Source organism: Dama dama, chromosome 31 (genome assembly GCF_033118175.1).
Source record: "Dama dama isolate Ldn47 chromosome 31, ASM3311817v1, whole genome shotgun sequence".
NCBI lineage: Eukaryota > Metazoa > Chordata > Mammalia > Artiodactyla > Cervidae > Dama > Dama dama.
This window is the reverse complement of record NC_083711.1, coordinates 38,436,374-38,454,437: the sequence shown is the minus strand read 5'-3', so window position 1 is coordinate 38,454,437 and position 18,064 is coordinate 38,436,374. Positions and strand designations below refer to the sequence as shown.

The 18,064-nt window shown below is 34.0% G+C and overlaps 1 protein-coding gene across 1 annotated transcript in view; it reads right to left on the bottom strand.

Moving 5' to 3' along the window:
• CADM2 (cell adhesion molecule 2) overlaps positions 1-18,064 on the bottom strand; it is a 366,017-nt gene that overhangs the window by 99,384 nt on the left and 248,569 nt on the right. The window contains exon 7 of the mRNA XM_061133950.1: positions 2,081-2,259. Coding sequence (XP_060989933.1) covers positions 2,081-2,259 — 179 coding nt within the window. The remainder of the gene's footprint in view (positions 1-2,080; positions 2,260-18,064) is intronic.

Genomic DNA, 18,064 nt, shown 5'->3' with positions numbered 1-18,064 from the left:
GTGTGCAAAGGAGACAAAAAAACAACAAAACTTTATTTTGTAATGAACCCAATTGGAGCCCTTTTAAAACACAGTGTATTATGGCCTCACTGTTTCATCGAGCCTCGCATTACATGTGTCAATAATCCTAGGTAAACCAGTGTTGAACTTCACAGCATTTATCTCGCAGTGTGAATAGCACTAATCTACGGGGTGCTTTTCATGAACTGTAGTTCAAAAAGCAAAGCCAAAAATGACTTCTTACAAAGTGCTCAGAGAAATATTTATTAGAAATATGTCAACTGCCAACTACCTAAAGGTGGCTTGGCTCTTTAGGAAATCATACTGTTGGCTAGCTTGCAAACACTGAGAAAACATGAATTTTCCCCCACTTGAATTACTTAAAAAAAATGAATGACATATTTTTCATCAAAGTATATTATTTCCTCTGTCACTTCCCTTCTAATTGTCTATGTTTTTATGTCATATTGCTTTTGACACAATGTGACATGCTATGCAACATGCCTCCAGTTTCCCAAAAATTGTTAGGTGAGATAAGCACTTAAAGTTGAGGGTGAATCAGACTTCACTTCCATGACTGTAGTATCTAAATATCCAGATCAGCATGAACTGTAAGTGACTCCTGGATCTTGCTCTAAGGATCTAACTTATCTTCTTGACACACTCAAGGTTGTTATATTCTCTCTGGTAGTGAGCCTGGCAGGGGGTTACCACATTTAATTCCAATTTATCAGTCTAACTCGATCAGGCTGATCTTTCCCAAAAACTGAAATGTGCACAATTCATGAGATACCATAAATTACTCTCTCAGTTCTACTGTTTTCAAGATGTTTATATGTGGAAAGTCTATTCAGCACAAGCCGTTGTTTACCTTCAAGAACAAATTGTTGCTAAGAACTGAGAAATGGTAGACACTAAAGCAATTTGAAAATAAGAAAGTTTTGTAAATTGATTTAATATATTATTTTGGCCTGTATCATAACAATATAAGTATCTTTGGAAAAACAAACAGGGTTATTTTTCCCCTAAAATTAAGTCACTTTACAAAGAATTAGACCTTATCTCCCAAATTCCTTTTTTTGGAAAGTTATAGAATTAATCCATGTTTCTTACAGTTATTTTAAACTTAGATTCATGAGTAACGTTTCAAATAAATGTACTCTGTAACTTCTAAGATCCACTAGATTTATTACAGCTTTGTATAGATTTTACACAATACTCATTCAAATACTGTAATACTATGTAGAACATATTAGTCTTAGAAAATGTTTTCTTGGTGAAATATATGAGAAAAATCTTACACTCTATAATGCTTTTTTTCTCTTTGAGATTTACATTGTACCCTGTAAATAAACTCTGAGAAGTCTTGAAATAAAGAAATATGACTAATTTCATTTATTGTGATATTTACCAGTTTCATAAAAGTTCATCTTCATTTGTCCTGACTTTTGGAGTTTACAGAAAATAGAAATTCTCTCTAATCTTGGGAACTGGCATGTCTTTTTGCCATTTTGCTATATTTACTCAAAGTATGAGACTAATGAGAGGAGAAAAAAAAGTTTGTGGGTGTTTTAAATTATTATGCATAAGAAATTAGTTCACTTATCATCAGTACTGTACCCCTCTGTCTTTGCTGCATCTTGATGATATACTATCATTCTTTGTAAAACTACTAATAGTAACTATAAAATATACTTTTATGATAATTCTATCAAAATTAACTTAAGGAAAGTTTTCATGATTCTGATTTATTATTAAAAGCATTTATTTGTAAAGCATAAAGAAAACCATTAATATGATTTACTAGTCACCATCAAATAATACACAGTGTATTTGCAATTAAAAAATCATTTACAAAACAGTTTTTATTTCCTAATATATGCTTTAATTTTATGTTATTATTTTGATTTGAAATATATTAATTGTGAATCTTGGAGATATTTATACTTATGAGAAGTTCTTCCGAAAGAAAATGAAAACCTGTTTAAATTTGTTTATTATTCTAAAGATTTTGATAAATTTTAGCAGTTTTTCAGGTCATTCATTCTTACATGTATAATAATGTCAAAAAGGTACTCACCATGTACAATGAGAACGTACTCTGCACTGCTTTGGCCAATTGTATTTGTGGCTTCACATCGGTATGTACCATTATCCGTTTTGTTGAGGAAAAGAATGTTTAGCTCCCTACCACTCACAACCATTCGGTCAGGATCTGGTAATTCTCCACCATCCTTTGTCCACAAAACAGGTTCTGGCCTATTGGATTTAAACATGCATATAGACAAAAAAAAAAAAAGAAAAAAAATATGTATATGTATACACAGAATGTTACATATTGTGTGACTCAAATAAATCAACCAATTTTTATTTAACACCCACTTTGTGGATAGCAATGTGCTTGCTAATCTCTGTGCTGTGCTGCGCTTAGTCACTCAGTCGTGTTGCCTTTTTGTGACCCCGTGGACTGTAGCCCACCAGGCTCCTCTGTGCATGGGGATTCTCCAGGCAAGAACACTGGAGTGGGTTCCCATGCTCTTCTCCAGGGGATCTTCCCAACCCAGGGATAGAACCCAGGTCTCCCACATTGCAGGCAGATTCCTTACCATCTGAGCCACCAGGGAAGCCCTGCTAACTTCTGTAAGATACCAAAAGAACCATAACACACTCACTCAGAAGATTTGGAGGTATAACAATTATAATTTAATGTTTTTTCTCCTTAACGAAGGAGACATGTATTAAGGAACTAATCAGTAGGGTCATTATAGTAGTCACCAATAGACCACAGGTCCTGGGACCAGATTCTGTGGCTAAATGGTTCTTGCCTACTGGCTTCTGGAAGACTGTTTTTGGGATATTGGAGCAGCCTTCCAAAGAAGTACCTGGAATTATACCTTTGCATCTGGGGCCACCATAATGGCACAACTTTGCCTGAAACCACCTGAAACTTCTCCCTCTTACCTTTCCTGTTTTCTCATCTCCCTAGAGGCTTGTTTTTCCTGAAAGTTCTCTTTTTATTCCCCTTAGTTTTATTGAGATATAATTGACACATAACATTAAACTAGTTTAAAGTGCACAGAATAATGATTTGATATTTTTATAAATGTTGCAACATGGTTGCCACAATAAATTTACTTAATACCCACCACCTTACATAGTTATAATTTTTTCTTTTGATGAGAACTTCTAAGATCTACTCTCTTAATACCTTTTATGACCAAATATTATTAATTATGGTCAGCATACTATACATTATATCCTCATAACATCTTATAATTGGAATTTTGTACCTTTTGACCATCTTCACCCATTTCCCCTACCCCCACCCCTGCCTCCAGCCACTTTTATTCAACATTGTACTGGGATTCCTAGCCAGAGCACTTAAGCAGAAAAATAAATAAAAGACAACCAAGTTGAAAATGAAGAAGTAAAACTGTCTTCATTTGCAGATGACATGAGAACATATATTGGAGAAGGAAATGCAACCCACTCCAGTATTCTTGCCTGGAGAATCCCATGGACAGAGAAGCCTGGTGGGCTATATAGTCCATGGGGTCACAAAGAGTTAGACATGACTTAGCAACTAAACATAGGAAACTCTAAAAATTCCACTGAAAGAACTGCTAAAACTAATAAATGAATTTAAAATTACAAGATACAAAATTAATATACAAAAATCAATTAAATTTATAAACACTATCAATGAAACAGAAATTAAGAAAACAACCTATTTTACAATTGCATCAAAAAGAATAAAATACTTAGCAAAAAAACCTGACAAAGAAAGTGAAAGATCTGTACACTGAAAACTATAGACATTAATGAAAGAAACTGAAGAGGACAAATAAATGGAAAATTAATCTGTGCTCATAGATTGAAATAATTAATATTAAAAGTCCATACTACCCAAAGCAATCTGCAAATTTAATGCACTCTTTATCAAAATTCTAATGGCAACTTTTCATATAAAAAGGACAAACATATAGGGTTATCATTACCATCTCCACTACAATATTGTAAAGTAATTAGCCTCCAACTAATAAAAATAAATGAAAATAAAAAGGAGAAACAATCCTAAAATGTGTATGGAACAACAAAAGGCCCCAAATAGGCAAGTAATCTTGAGAGAGAGGAAAAAAGCTGGAGGTTTCACACTTCCTGATTTCAAATGATATTTCAAAGATATAGTAATTAAAACAGTATGATACTGGCAAAAATACAGACCCTTAGATCAATGAGATAGAAAGTTCAAAAATAAACTTACACATATATGGTCATTTAATTTTTTACAAAGGAAGCAGGAATATACTATGCAAAAAGGGCAGTCTCTTCAGTAAATGGGGCTGGAAAAACTGAATAGCCACATGCAAAAGAATAAAACTGGGCCTCTGTTTTACAACATAAAAGTCAACTCAAAATGTGTTAAGCACTTGAATGTAAAACTGGAAACCTAAAACAGGAAAGAAGGTCCTTGACATTGACCTTGGGGATGACTTTTTTGTATTTAACACCAAAAGCAAGGGCAACAAAAATAAAAAAATTAAAAAAATATATGGGAACACTTTAAATTAAAAAGCTTCAGCATAGCAAAAGAAACCAGTTAAAAAATGAAAAGGCAACCTATGGAATGAAGGAAGTTATTTGTAAATATTATGTGTAGGTAAATAAGATAAAGAGTAAATATCCAGAATAAAGAAATAACTTACGCAAGTCAATAGCAAAAAATGACCTGATTAAAAATAGAGAATCAGAAGATAATTTTCCAAAGAAAACATACAAATGGACAACAGGTACATGAAGAAATGTGCATCATCATTAATAACCAGGGAAATGCAAATCAAAGCCTGAAAGAGATAACACTTACATCTACTAAAATGGCTATCTTCATAAAGACAAGAAATAATAAACTATTGAGGAGGATATAGGAAAAGGAAATGCTCTTACATCATTAGTGGGAATATAAGTTGGTGCAGCCACCATAAAAAATAGTAAGGTGATTCCTCAAGGGCTTCCCTGGTGGTTCAGTGGTAAAGAATCTGCCTGCCATTACAGGAGATGTGGGTTCAGTCCCTGGGTCAGAAAGATCTCCTGGAGAAGGAAGTGGCAAACCACTCCAGTATTCTTGCCTGGGAAATTCCAGGTACAGAGGAGCCTGGTGGGCTACAGTCCATAGGGTTGCAAAAGAAGATGGACAATGCTTAGCGACTAAGCAACACAGGAGATTCATCAAAAAATTAAAGATAGAACTACCATATGATCCAGTGATTCTACTTTATGGTATATATCCAAAGGAAAAGAAATCACTATTTTAAAGAGGTATCTGTACTCATATTCATTTTAGCACTATCCACAATCGCCAAGTCATAGACCCAACCTAACTATCCATTGACAAATGAATGAATAAAGAAATTACAGGAGACAGGGAGGCCCCTAAGTACAGAATAAAAGATACTTGAGTAGTTACAAAAAGAAAGAAAATAAATTACAAATGTAATGGAATATTATTCAGTCATTCATAAAGAAAGAAATCCCAACACTTGTAACAACATGGATGAAAGTTGAGGGCACTATGCTAAGTGAAAAAGTCAGACAGAGAAAGATAGCTACTTCAATATGACTTCATTTATGTGGGGAATCTAAAAAACCTGAGCTCATAGAAATGGGCAGTTCTCCATTAATCAAATACTTGCAAAGAATTCTCAAAACCTGCTTTTAGGGAAGAAAGGATAAATGAACCATGAATTCTGTCTTCAGAGATTTCAATCTTATATAATTACTAATAATAGGAATAGTTATTAGTATCTATCACTGTGTTTGATAATGGTAGTTATCCTAGTTGCTTTACGTAGTTTCTATAATCCTCATAAGAATAAGGTTTTTAAAAAATGTAATGCAGATACTAATATAGAACAGTAGAGATGCATTCAAACCCTGGTCTGACTACATAGTCAATGCTTTGTCCACTACCCCTTGTATTCTAACATGATGAATATTTTCCTAATTCTTCTATGTCAACATTTCCAACTTTAAACATGATTTTATCTTACCATTGGAAATTACTTTCAAAAGAGCTATATTTATTTTGGTGGAAAAGTGAACTTATGTTTTGTTGTTGCGAATATATTTATTAATAGAACATAGGTCTTGATAGTGGTGCCTATGACCCTAACACTTTTCTAGGATGAAGAATATATTTTTTTCTGCAAACTTTCACAAAAAAGACAAAAGTTGTGAAACAATGAATAAATATTGTAAATTGTATCAAAATAAGCAGATCAGCAATGTGATGAAAAATCACTTAGTCTTTTAGTAAAAACTTGTTCTCCAAAAACGTTAGAATAATACACTAACTTATATCACCATCCAGTTATATAGACAACTTACTCTGATAGCGTCTTTAATAAAAGTCAAACCTTAATACTTCTCAACTTTCTTCATATATCCCACATTTTATTGTTGCTATTTTAGTTTACTAATTCTTATTTTAAAACTGATGGATGGGATGATCTTGAACCATTCTCATTCTTAGCATTCTTTGAAGAAAAAGGCTGGCACAATAAAATTATGACTAACTGCATATAACAAATTATTAGAAACTGTGTCTTTTCTACAAAGCCACAGAAGACCAACATTAAAATAACAGCTATATTAAGGATAATTTGAATTTTAGAAAATTAATCTTTAAAATACTGCTCAACAGAAGTATTTTATATTAAGAAGCAATGTTTTCATAATGTATAAGTTGGAATTTTTAAGCACATTGATAATTGTACACACATACCTATGCATTTCCATAAATAAATTATATTCCCCAAATCCAAACTGTCATAATTTTTTCTCTCAGTACTTGTAAGCTTGAAGTCACATCTTAAACATATAAGTCTGTAAATATGTAATTAAATTTAGATATATATTTTAAATAAGTGTATAAAATAAAGATCTAGAAAAAGTTTTCATTGTTATTATTTAAAAATTTTCTTCTAAAAAAGATAATTCTCTCTTTTAGGAAATAATGAACAAACACCTGGAGAAATATTTCCAGGAGATTCTAGCAGTATAAGTTACTGCTGACACCAAACACTGCAGGATTCTCGATCATACTCTGTATCATAAATCTTCAAAGTGGCAAAAAAAAGTTAGCACCATAAAATGAAATTTTAGCAAAATGGAGGTTAGAGTTTATGCATCAATTAAAAATAGCCTATACATATTCGAATTAGTATTTAAAATGCTCAAGCGACTTAATATCACCATAACAATATTAAGTGATTTAGCAAGTCTTGATACAATTTGTGTTTCATCTTAATAAAAAGGACCCCTAGGCTTTCTCTAATTGGAACCTAGAAATGATTGAGTTTCTTGCTGCAAAAGAATAAAAATCCTCCCTGCTGTTCAGACAACCAAAGGAGATCATTTAAAAAGTGGTTCCAGTCTACAGTTAACTCTGGGATAAGGCTGAGAAAGAGGAGGAGCCAGACCGCAGGAGTCACAGGCCAGTGACATAGTATCAGGCATGAGATAACACTGCAACTAACTCCACACGTGTGACTCCACAGCAAGGATATTAAGGGCCTCAATCTGGAGAGCTGCCCCTTTCAAAGCAATTAACTTTCAGTTAAAAATTGAAATTTTTCATCTGAGATAAACTTAGACCTATGTTCTGCCTACCAAATCTATAAGGCTGAAAAGATGTTTGTTTTTCTTCTACCCCTAAAAATGGGTGTGCAGCAGTTTCTTCCTAGGGTAAGAAGAAATACAGCAAGAAAACTAATTAGAAAAAAAAAAAGGAACCAAATATGATTGTATATTTATTATCTTGTATTCTAAAGTCTTATTAACTTGTTTTATCTCAACAGACTTAAAAAAAAATTATTAATTCACTATTTTATTCTGTAGATAGCTAATAGGAGAATCTCATATCTTTAACAAATCCTTATTTATAAATTAACGTTGTAAGGAATTGCCACAACTTTCTCAGACTCCTGGTTTATTTAATATTTGACCTTGATATAAACATGATTACTAACATCCACCCAAACTGTTGAGGTAGTCATTCGGATATTTATTCTGTAAAATTATGCCACAGTACCAATCTCTCTAACTCTCCCAACAGTACATGGACTCATTCACTCCCTAGGTACTGATGAGAATACCTATTGCTGAGACTATTGATGAGTTTTGCCTTCAAAGCTCCCATTGTTCCCTTTACTCTAATGCTCGAGAAGAATAAAGAATAAGCAGTTCAGTCATAGAAATATCCGTCCCACAATACAGACCTTCTAAGCAAAGAATTTTAATATCCTTACAAATTTGGACGGAGGGTGGAGTCTTCCCTGGTAACTCAGTGGTAAAGGGTCCGCCGGCCAGTGCAGGAGACATGGGTTCAGTTTCTGATGCTGGGAGATTCTATACGCCACGGAGCAGAGGAGCTAAGTACCCTGCACCAGGACTATTATGCTTGTTCTCTAGAGGCCAAGAGCAACAACTATTGAGTCCATGAGCCGCAACTTCTGAAGTCTGCGCACCCTAAACCTCATGTTCTGCAACAGGAGGAGTCCCACACATCGCAATTAAAAGGTGATTCTCTGCAATCACCACAGCTAGAGAAAGCCCACGCAGCAATGAAGACCCAGTCCAATCAAAAACAAACAAGATTTTAAAAAGTGGACAGTAGCAAAATATCTTCCGATTTTGGAATGGATATATGCTCTGGTATCTTCTTTTTCCCAAATGGCTATCCCCCCTTGAATTCTGTAGTGGCTTTTCCTCCATAAGCACAATGCATGTTGGGTTCTAATTTTAAAATTAATCCTGTGAAAATCAACTTACTTTTTCTAGATGAAAGCAAAAAAAAAAAAAAAAAGAAGAAGTCACTGTAATAGCATTCAAGTAAATGCCTTGTTCTGGTTCAAAGGAAAGGAAAGAAATTACATATTACAATTACATATATCTTATATTTCCTTTAACATAAGACAAAACATGAATGTATTGTTAATAACTTGGGACCTTATGCACTTTTATGGCACATGAAGATGACTGGTGCTTTTATTTCCGTTTAGAAATTTCACAGGTGGCAGCAAATGTGATTGAAGCTTCAATAATCTGGATATTTTTTTAAAAAGTCTAATTACCCTCTAATTCTTATCATATTTTTACTGTAATGCAAAAGAAGGTAGTGAGAGTTATATAAACATCTTGATTCATTTTTTCTTCTTTAAATAAACTTTTTAATCAAGAAATTATACCACAGAGTCTGTTTTTAAAACCTTAGCATTCATGCTATCCAATTATTAGAGAACTGGAAGGAGAGAAATTAAATGCAAATTAATCAACAATTGGGTTTGAAATTGGGTTCAAGTTTAGAATTTTAATTTTATTGGATTCCTATAGGGAGTCTTCTGAGAAAAATCTAGCCCAGATAATCTCTGTTGGGTACATGGAGATTACATTCATAAACCACAGTCAAACTCTGTCAACCAAGTGAAGAGAAAGACAAAAAGATAATATGAAAACAGTTAGACCCTGGGGTTTCTTCCTCCTTTTTTTAAATTTAAAATATAAACACAAAGGAAGTTCAAGGAGTAGCCTTTCTTGAAGCTGTGAAACTAATTCAAAATATAATTTTATAATGAGTCTCAGTTGGAGGCATAGGACATGGTATATGAATGAAGAGACTGAAAAGGATTACTTATGGAGTTATTTATTATGTTGATCATTTCAAATTTAAAGATACATAAAGGGTTATTTTGTTACTGAGGATCAAACAAGGTGTTTCTGAACATAGTTTGGAAGTAACTTTTTATATTTATTCAAAGGCATATTCTTAATTATTGTAAAAATATAGATCTAGGCCTTTGGAGAATACATCAAACTGTGATTTTTCCTCAGATTTGATTGTTGTGCAGCTTAATCACTATGAAATTTGTTTTCCTTTTTTTTCTGATATTGATTTTATACTTTCCATGGGAGCAATTCTTAAAATATCAAATAACTTTTACTATTAGTCAAGTTAACTTTGAATGTTTTACTTGTCACAATTGAGGTTCATTTAAAAGCATAATCAATGAAACACTTATGTGTCTGTCTTTATAGATATGGTTTTGCTTAAGGCAAAACAAAACTTCAGACATGCTTATAGTAGAGTAATCTTCAATGAGTCTCGAAAGGTTTAATTACCAGAAAATCTCCTATTCTTACACTTACATCTTAACACACATAAGAAATCAATGAATATTTTTGTTGTTGTTAATTAACATATGCCTACATATTCTTGACTAGTTACTTCATAAGTTTGCACAATTATTATCTAATAAGGATCCATAAACAAATCAGTGCAAGTTTTGAACCAGGAGTTATGCGGGATATAAGGAAAATAAAATAATATCTGTTCTCTCTGATATTATATTTTAGTACTTTATATAAGATATATGTAATCAAGCATAATATTGGGCAGGCCATAGTAATTGGCATAAATGAGTTATAAAACATAACAAAGATTCATCATATCTGTATTAACGGCACTGTACTGCAACAGGCTTTATGAAAGATATAGCTCTTGATTCATGTCTTAAACTATAGTAAGATAAGTGTTAAAAATGGAAGATGCCAACTCAAGAGCAGTCAGAATCCTGGTTAGGACACTTGCCTTCCAGGGGCCGTGTTGTTGAAGAGATGAATTTAAATATGGTGAATTCCAGGAATGAGTATAGAGTTAGTTGGTGATACTGTTAGTGGCTAAGAAAACAAATTAAGAAAGGGCAAAATTAAAAGTACTTGATGTAATGACTGAGTTGGAAGTAATAAAATCAAAAGCCGAGATGTAAGTTAACATTAAGGAATAGGATCAAATATGCTAAGAAGCTTAGTCCAAGACAAAGTTAATAGGATATAAAGCTAAACATGAAAAAGTATTATTTTAGTATTAGACCAGAAGACTGATAGTGCCACCAATATGAGAGACAAAATGAAATGTGGTAGAGAAAATTCTGATCGTAAAGAGGAGGGTGAAAAAAAGTAAAGAAACAGAAAAGTTTGGAACAGACATGTGCAAGTTAAAAACACAATACATTTAGAATGGTACATTAGTTAACCTGGCACTCAACCCTGGCCTCGAGTATTATGTGGAAAAATCCAGATATTAATGAAAAATAAAAATACTTTGTTAAGACTTTCAAGAAGTAAATATTTCTGATAAGAGATATCTATGTTATCAAATAGTATATCTGACAAAATTATTAATTTCTTTAAATATATCATTGTGAAATATCTGAAAAACAAAAACTTAATGAAGAGACAGTATACAGAGTTCTGAAGATAGAAACCAAAGTTTTACATAATTTTGGAATAATAATAAAGGAAAACACACAATAATAGGATAAAATAGGAGAGCCCTTGGGAAAATAAACATAACTTTTTGGAACCAGCAAACATATGGCGTAAATGAAAAGACATTTGAGGAATCAGTGAACCAAAATGGACTGGAAAGGGTGAATTTAATTCAGCTGACCATTATACATACTACTGTGGGTAAGAATCCCTTAAAAGAAATGGAATAGCCCTCAAAGTCAACAGAAGAGTCCAAAATGCATTACTTGCATGCAATCTCATAAATGATAGAATGAGCTCTGTTCATTTCCAAGGCAAACCATGCAATATACGAGTAATCCAAATCTATGTCCCGACCACTAATGCTGAAGAAGCTGAAGTTGAACAGTTCTATGAAGACTTACAAGACCTTCTAGAACTAACACCCCAAAAATATGTCCTTTTCATTATAGGGAACTGGAAAGCAAAAGTAGGAAGTCAAGAGATGCCTGAGTAACAGGCAAGTTTGGCCTAGGAGTACAAAATTAAGCAGGGTAAAGGCTAACAGAATTTTGCCAAGAGAACACACTGGTCATAGTAAACACCCTCTTCCAACAACACAAGAGATGCCTTTACACATGAACATCAAGAGATGGTCAATACTGAATTCCAATTGATTATATTCTTTGCAGCTGAAGATGGAGAAGCTCTATACAGTCAGAAAAAATAAGACCAGGAGCTGACTGTGGCTCAGATCATGAATGCTTTATTGCAAAATAAGACTTACATTGAAGAAAGTAGAGAAAACCACTAGATCATTCAGGTATAACCTAAATCAAATCCCTTATGGTTATACAGTGGAAGTGAGAAATAGATTCAAGGAATTAGATTTGATAGACAAGTCCCTGAACTACAGACAGAGGCTCATGATATTATATAGGAGGCAGTGATCAAAAGCATCCCCAAGAAAAAGAAATGCAAAAAGGCAAAGTGGTTGTCTGGGGAGGTCTTACAAATAGCTCATAAGAGAAGAGAAGCCAACAACAAATGAGAAAAGGAAAGAAAGATATATCCATCTGAATGCAGAGTCCCAAAGAATAGCAAAGAGAGATATGAAAGCCTTGATCAATGATCAATGCAAAGAAATAGAGGAAAACAATAGCATAAGAAAGACTAGAAATCTCTTTAGGAAAATCAGACATACATAAGGGAGCATTTCATGCAAAGATGGGCACAATAAAGGACAGAAACAGAATGGATCTAACAGAAGCAGAAGATATTAAGAAAAGGTGGCAAGCATACACAGAAGAACTATACAAAAAAGATCTTAATGAGCCAGACAACCAGCATGGTGTGATTACTCACCTAGAGCCAGACATCCTGGAGTCTGATGTTAAGTGGGTTTTAGGGAGCATCACTACAAACAAAGCTAGTGGAGGTGATGGAATTTCAGCTGAGCTATTTCAAGTCCTAAAAGATGATGCTGTGAAAGTGCTGCACTCAATATATCAACAAATTTGGAAAACTCAGCAGTGGCCACAGGACTGGAAAAGGTCAGTTTTCATTCCAAACCCAAAGAAAGGCAATGGCAAAGAATGCTCAAACTACTGCACAATTTTACTCATCCCACATGCTAGCAAAGTAATACTCAAAATTCTCCAAGCCAGGATTCAACAGGACATGAACCATGAAATTCCAGATGTTCAAGCTGGATTTAGAAAAGGAAGAGGAACCAGAAATCAAATTGCCGACATCCAGTCAATCATCAATAAAGCAAGAGAGTTCCAGAAACATCTACTTCTGCTTTATTGACTATGCCAAAGCCTTTGACTGTGTGGATCACAACAAATTGTGGAAATTTCCTAAGGAGTTGAGGATACCAGACCACCTGACCTACCTCCTGAGAAAGCTATATGCAGGTCAAGAAGCAAGAGTTAGAACCAGCCATGAAAAAATGGACTGGTTCCAAATGGGGAAAGGAGTATGTCAAGGTTGTATATTGTCACCCTACTTATTTAACTTATATGCAGAGTACATCATGTGAAACACTGGGCTGGATGAAGCACAAGCTGGAATCAAGATTTCCTGGAGAAATAGCAATAACCTTAGATACACATATGACACCACCCTTATGGCAGAAAGCAAAGAGGAACTGAAAAGCTTCCTCATGAAAGTGAAAGAGGAGAGTGAAAAAGCTGACTTAAAACTCAACATTAAAAAAACTATGATCATGGCTTCCAGTCCCATCACATCATGGTAAATAGATGGGGAAACAATGAAAACAGTAACAGACTTTATTTTGAGGGGCTCCAAAATCACTGCAGATGGTCACTGCCGCCATGAAATTAAAAGACACTTACTCCTTAGAAAAAAAGCTATGACCAACCTAGACAGCATATTAAAAAGCATAGACTTTAGTTTGCTGACAAAGGTCCATCTAGTCAAGGCTATGGTTTTTCCAGTGGTCATGTGTGGATGTGAGAGTTGGACTATAAAGAAAGCTGAGCGCCAAAGAATTGATGCTTTTGAACTGTGGTGTTGGAGAAGACTCTTGAGAGTCCCTTGGACTGCAAGGAGATCTAACCAGTCAATCCTAAAGGAAATCAGTCCTGAATATCCATTGGAAGGACTGATACTGAAGCTGAAGCGCCAATACTTTGGCTGCCTGATGCAAGGAACCGGCTCATTGGAAAAACCCTGATTTTGGGAAAGATTGAAGGCAGGAGAAGGGGATGACAGAGGATGAGATGGGTGGATGGTATCACCGACTCCATGGACATGAGTTTGAACACACTCTGGGAGTTGGTGGTGGACAGGGCAGCCTGGTGTTCTGCAGTTCATGGGGTCTCAAAGAGTCAGACACAACTGAGCGACTAAGCAACTGAGTGAAAAGAGAGGAGAAACTCTCTTCATGGAGCCTAGTCTGTATCACAAAAACAATCCTAGTCCTAAATAGGAAAAAAAATGACAATGCAAGACCACCCAACTAACCAAATTAATGACAAACTAGAAAAACAAACCAGATTGGAAACAAACATGTACAGCAGAAAGGGAAAGTTGATGATTTCATTTGTTATTTTGTTGTTTATTCGTAAGTCGTGCCTGACTCTTTGCGAATGCATGGACTGTATCCTGCCAGGCTCCTTTGTCCATGGAATTTTCCACACATGAATACCAGACTGGGTTGCCGTTTCCTTTTCTAGGGCATCTTCCTGGCCCAAGGATTGAACCTGTGTCTCTTATGTCTCCTGCTTTGGCAAGAGGATTCTTCGTCACTAGCACCATATGAGAAAAGCTAAATTCAGTGCTAGAAGAAAGTTAAGAAATGCATATCTATCCAGCAATAAGGGAATGAGAAATTTGAGCATAGGGCAGGACTGGAGTTTTTTAGAGCGATTGGAGCCAAACAAGTGCCCAAGCCGAGGAAAGAAAACAAAAGAGTAGATTTACCAGATATATTAGAATACTTTTATTTAGGAAATGAGAAAAGAGGGAATGAAATCCAGTATGTCTTAGAGAAGTCAAAAGAAACTGATGTCATAGGAATGAGAAAGAATCTCTTTAAATATTCATTGACCTTCATACTTACATTTATAACACATCCAATACCTTGACCTCTCAGTTCCCCAAACTTCACATTTCCCATAATCTTTTTGTTAGCACTACTCAACCGTAATCCCACACTAAACTTTGTCATTATCATTCCTTCACTTCCTTATATATTTCATTATTTTTCTATCTCAACCTCCCATCTTTTCAGCTCACTATTCAGCTCATCATCAAAACCTCATATCCTATCTACTGAGTCCACCATTTACCTTTATTTTCCGATCCCTTCCTAATTTTACTTCTGTCTTTCATTAGTATTACTATGATATTAATACTTTTTCCCTTTCCTATCCATTGTAGTTAAACAGTTAATTATCAGCCCCAATGAACCCAACTTTTTTATATTCTCTGTCAGAACATCTAAACTAATTGAAAAAAAAAAAAAAAAGAATGAGAAGGTGAATGGCTTGTTTAAAAAATACCGTTCTTGAAATCATCATGAAAAAATGCACATGAAGAGCAATGAAAAGCAATTTTAAAGCAAAATAAATTTTATTCCTGGGTCTTTGAGAATTTCATGACTAAAAAAAAAAGCTTTGTTTTCCTGATATGTGGAAATATGCCTCAATAATTATCATAAATGTTTAAAATATATGATTATATCTACACATCTCTGCCTTTTATAACACTTTAACATCATATTTTAAATATTTATTTTTTCAAAATCCATATTTTGATACAACTGGTATCATCAACTGTTAAGTTGGCTCTGTCCTAACATTTCAAATATTTAGGGCTGGAATAGAACAGTAAGCGAAGAGGGAAAAATAAAAATGAAATTACACAGTTAAAGAAAATTCTTTAACTGCTTCTCTTTAAAATATGTAAATTTCCATTGTACTTCTAGTTTGTTGAAGTTATTTGCATCTCATTTAATAAATATGTCTTTGTGTCTTTGTGTGTGTGTGTGTGTGAGGGAGGGAGAAAGAATAAAAGGGTTCTGTAGTTTTCTTCTTCATTGGTCTCTACTGTCTTGATTTTAGACATATCTGGGTGTGTTCTTCAATCTCTTGCTATATCCTTGCTATAATCCTTTATTCTTGCTCAGAATAAACATGATATTTCCCATAGTTGAAAAATTATTTTCTATGAAAATTGATTTTTTTTTTCCTTCTATTTTTAGTTTGAGAATCCCAGTGATTCCCATTGAAAGACTTAACAATGAAGTCCCCTCTCAAATACCATCATCGGTACTTCTGCCTGATAGGGCTAAAGGTGTTTAATGCAGTGATGAATGAAGTCAGTTTGAAGCAGAAAATCCAGGCTGCTTGTTTCATTAAATTGCAAGTTTTGAAAGTCTGATTCTGAATGTATCTACTCATGTGAATTCTGGAAACCAGTGATTGTACTAGTATAGTGTCAAGTAGAAGGAGTCTCATTACATTAAAGAGTCAATGTAGATGGGACAGTATCATCAATGTTAACTTCATCATTAGACTTAAAATCTCAAGAGAAAATAAGAAACAGATTCCTTCCATCCTGATTAATCTGAGCATATGATACTTAATTCTGATCTTTTAAAATACTTCTTACCTACAAGTTTAGAGGCTTGCAGTAGAAATAGAAAATAACCTATATGCAAGAGGTAAGTGCTCTTTAGACAACTTAAAAATAATGACATTTTTTAGAGTGCCTGTGAAATCCTGGACCACTTTTTACTGATAAGGTAGTGTTCACCGATAATTATTGTAACACTTTTGAGAAACAGAGAATTCACAATATAAACTGTATAATTGCAGACAATTTGTGGCACAACAAATACAAGATTATCCCCAGAAAAGATAAGATTGCTATGATCCTGAAGGACTGACAGATTTTAACACTGAAGGAAAAATATTCAAGATTGTGACAAATACTTAAGCTAATCTCTCAAGGACTTTATGCTAAAGGAAAACAATTACCAATCCCTTATCTACACATAACATTTTTTCTCCCCGCTTTGGTAAACACAGAATATTAATTCCTAGTTAAAAGATCAAGAAATCTCGAGTAAACATTCATTCCCTTATCCAAATAATAATAAGCCCCTCTGTGTATGTATATTAAGCTTAAAATCACTATGATATTTTAAAAAACACTTTCTTAAGGAAATATTAATTTCAATGTCTTTGAAACTTAGTAACTCCTAGAAACTTCCTTTTACTAAGACAGACTTTGGAACATTTTCATGTTGTTTAAATCAAGAACTTATGAGTCTGAGTTTCTCAGAATCTGTCACTTTCTCAACCTGTGTACATTATAAAATCAATTTGATACCATATGACATGTATCTATAAGCTTTCTATTCAGTCAAATGTGTGAAAATCATTCAGATTAAAGGGCAAGTTGCAACGACAGGGTCCTATTTTCCATATAAGAGTTACTTTACAATCCATTACTTTCACTACTATAAAATTGTGCTAATTAACCTTATAAGATCTAATACTTATGTTAAACACTGTGTCACCATTACAGAACTGCTTCTGCTCCATGACTTATTTCTTTGCTAATATTAAAACCAATGGTCTTGGAAAAGCAAAAGTGCACATCATTTATCTGGTAACTGGGGAATTAAATCCTCCATGTAAGTAAATGCTGGAGATAATTGAAATTTAAGATTAAAACATTTGCAAGTATATTTTAATCATTTGAATGAAACCCTTCTCAAAGGATGAAATTTTTCTGCATTATTAATCACAACATACTTAGTGCCATTCAGTTGGTTTTTTGGAGCTAAGATCTCTTCAGTTGGAACACACATTTTTGTGTACTGATAGTTTTAGAGGAGCTAAAGTGATCAGGATTTAGCATGTTCTTTTCCTGAATGTCCCCAACACCCAGTTTCACCACAGTTGGGGTTAGCATAACATTTTTCAAATCTTACAGGAAAAATATATATTCTACGACTTTACATGATGCATAAGTATTTCCTATTCTATTTCCTTCATATTTTTCTATAATAGCTTATGGAAAAACCCAGACAAACTTTCTGGCCAGCCCAATATTATTTTTCCATTTTATTTTTGGCTTTTAAAAATGATTTTTAGGCTTCCCTGGTGGCACCAGTGGTAAAGAATCCACCTGCCAATGCAGGAAACACAAGAGACATGAGTTCATTCCCTGGGCCGAGACAATCCCCTGGAGTAGGAAATGGCAACCCACTCCAGTATTC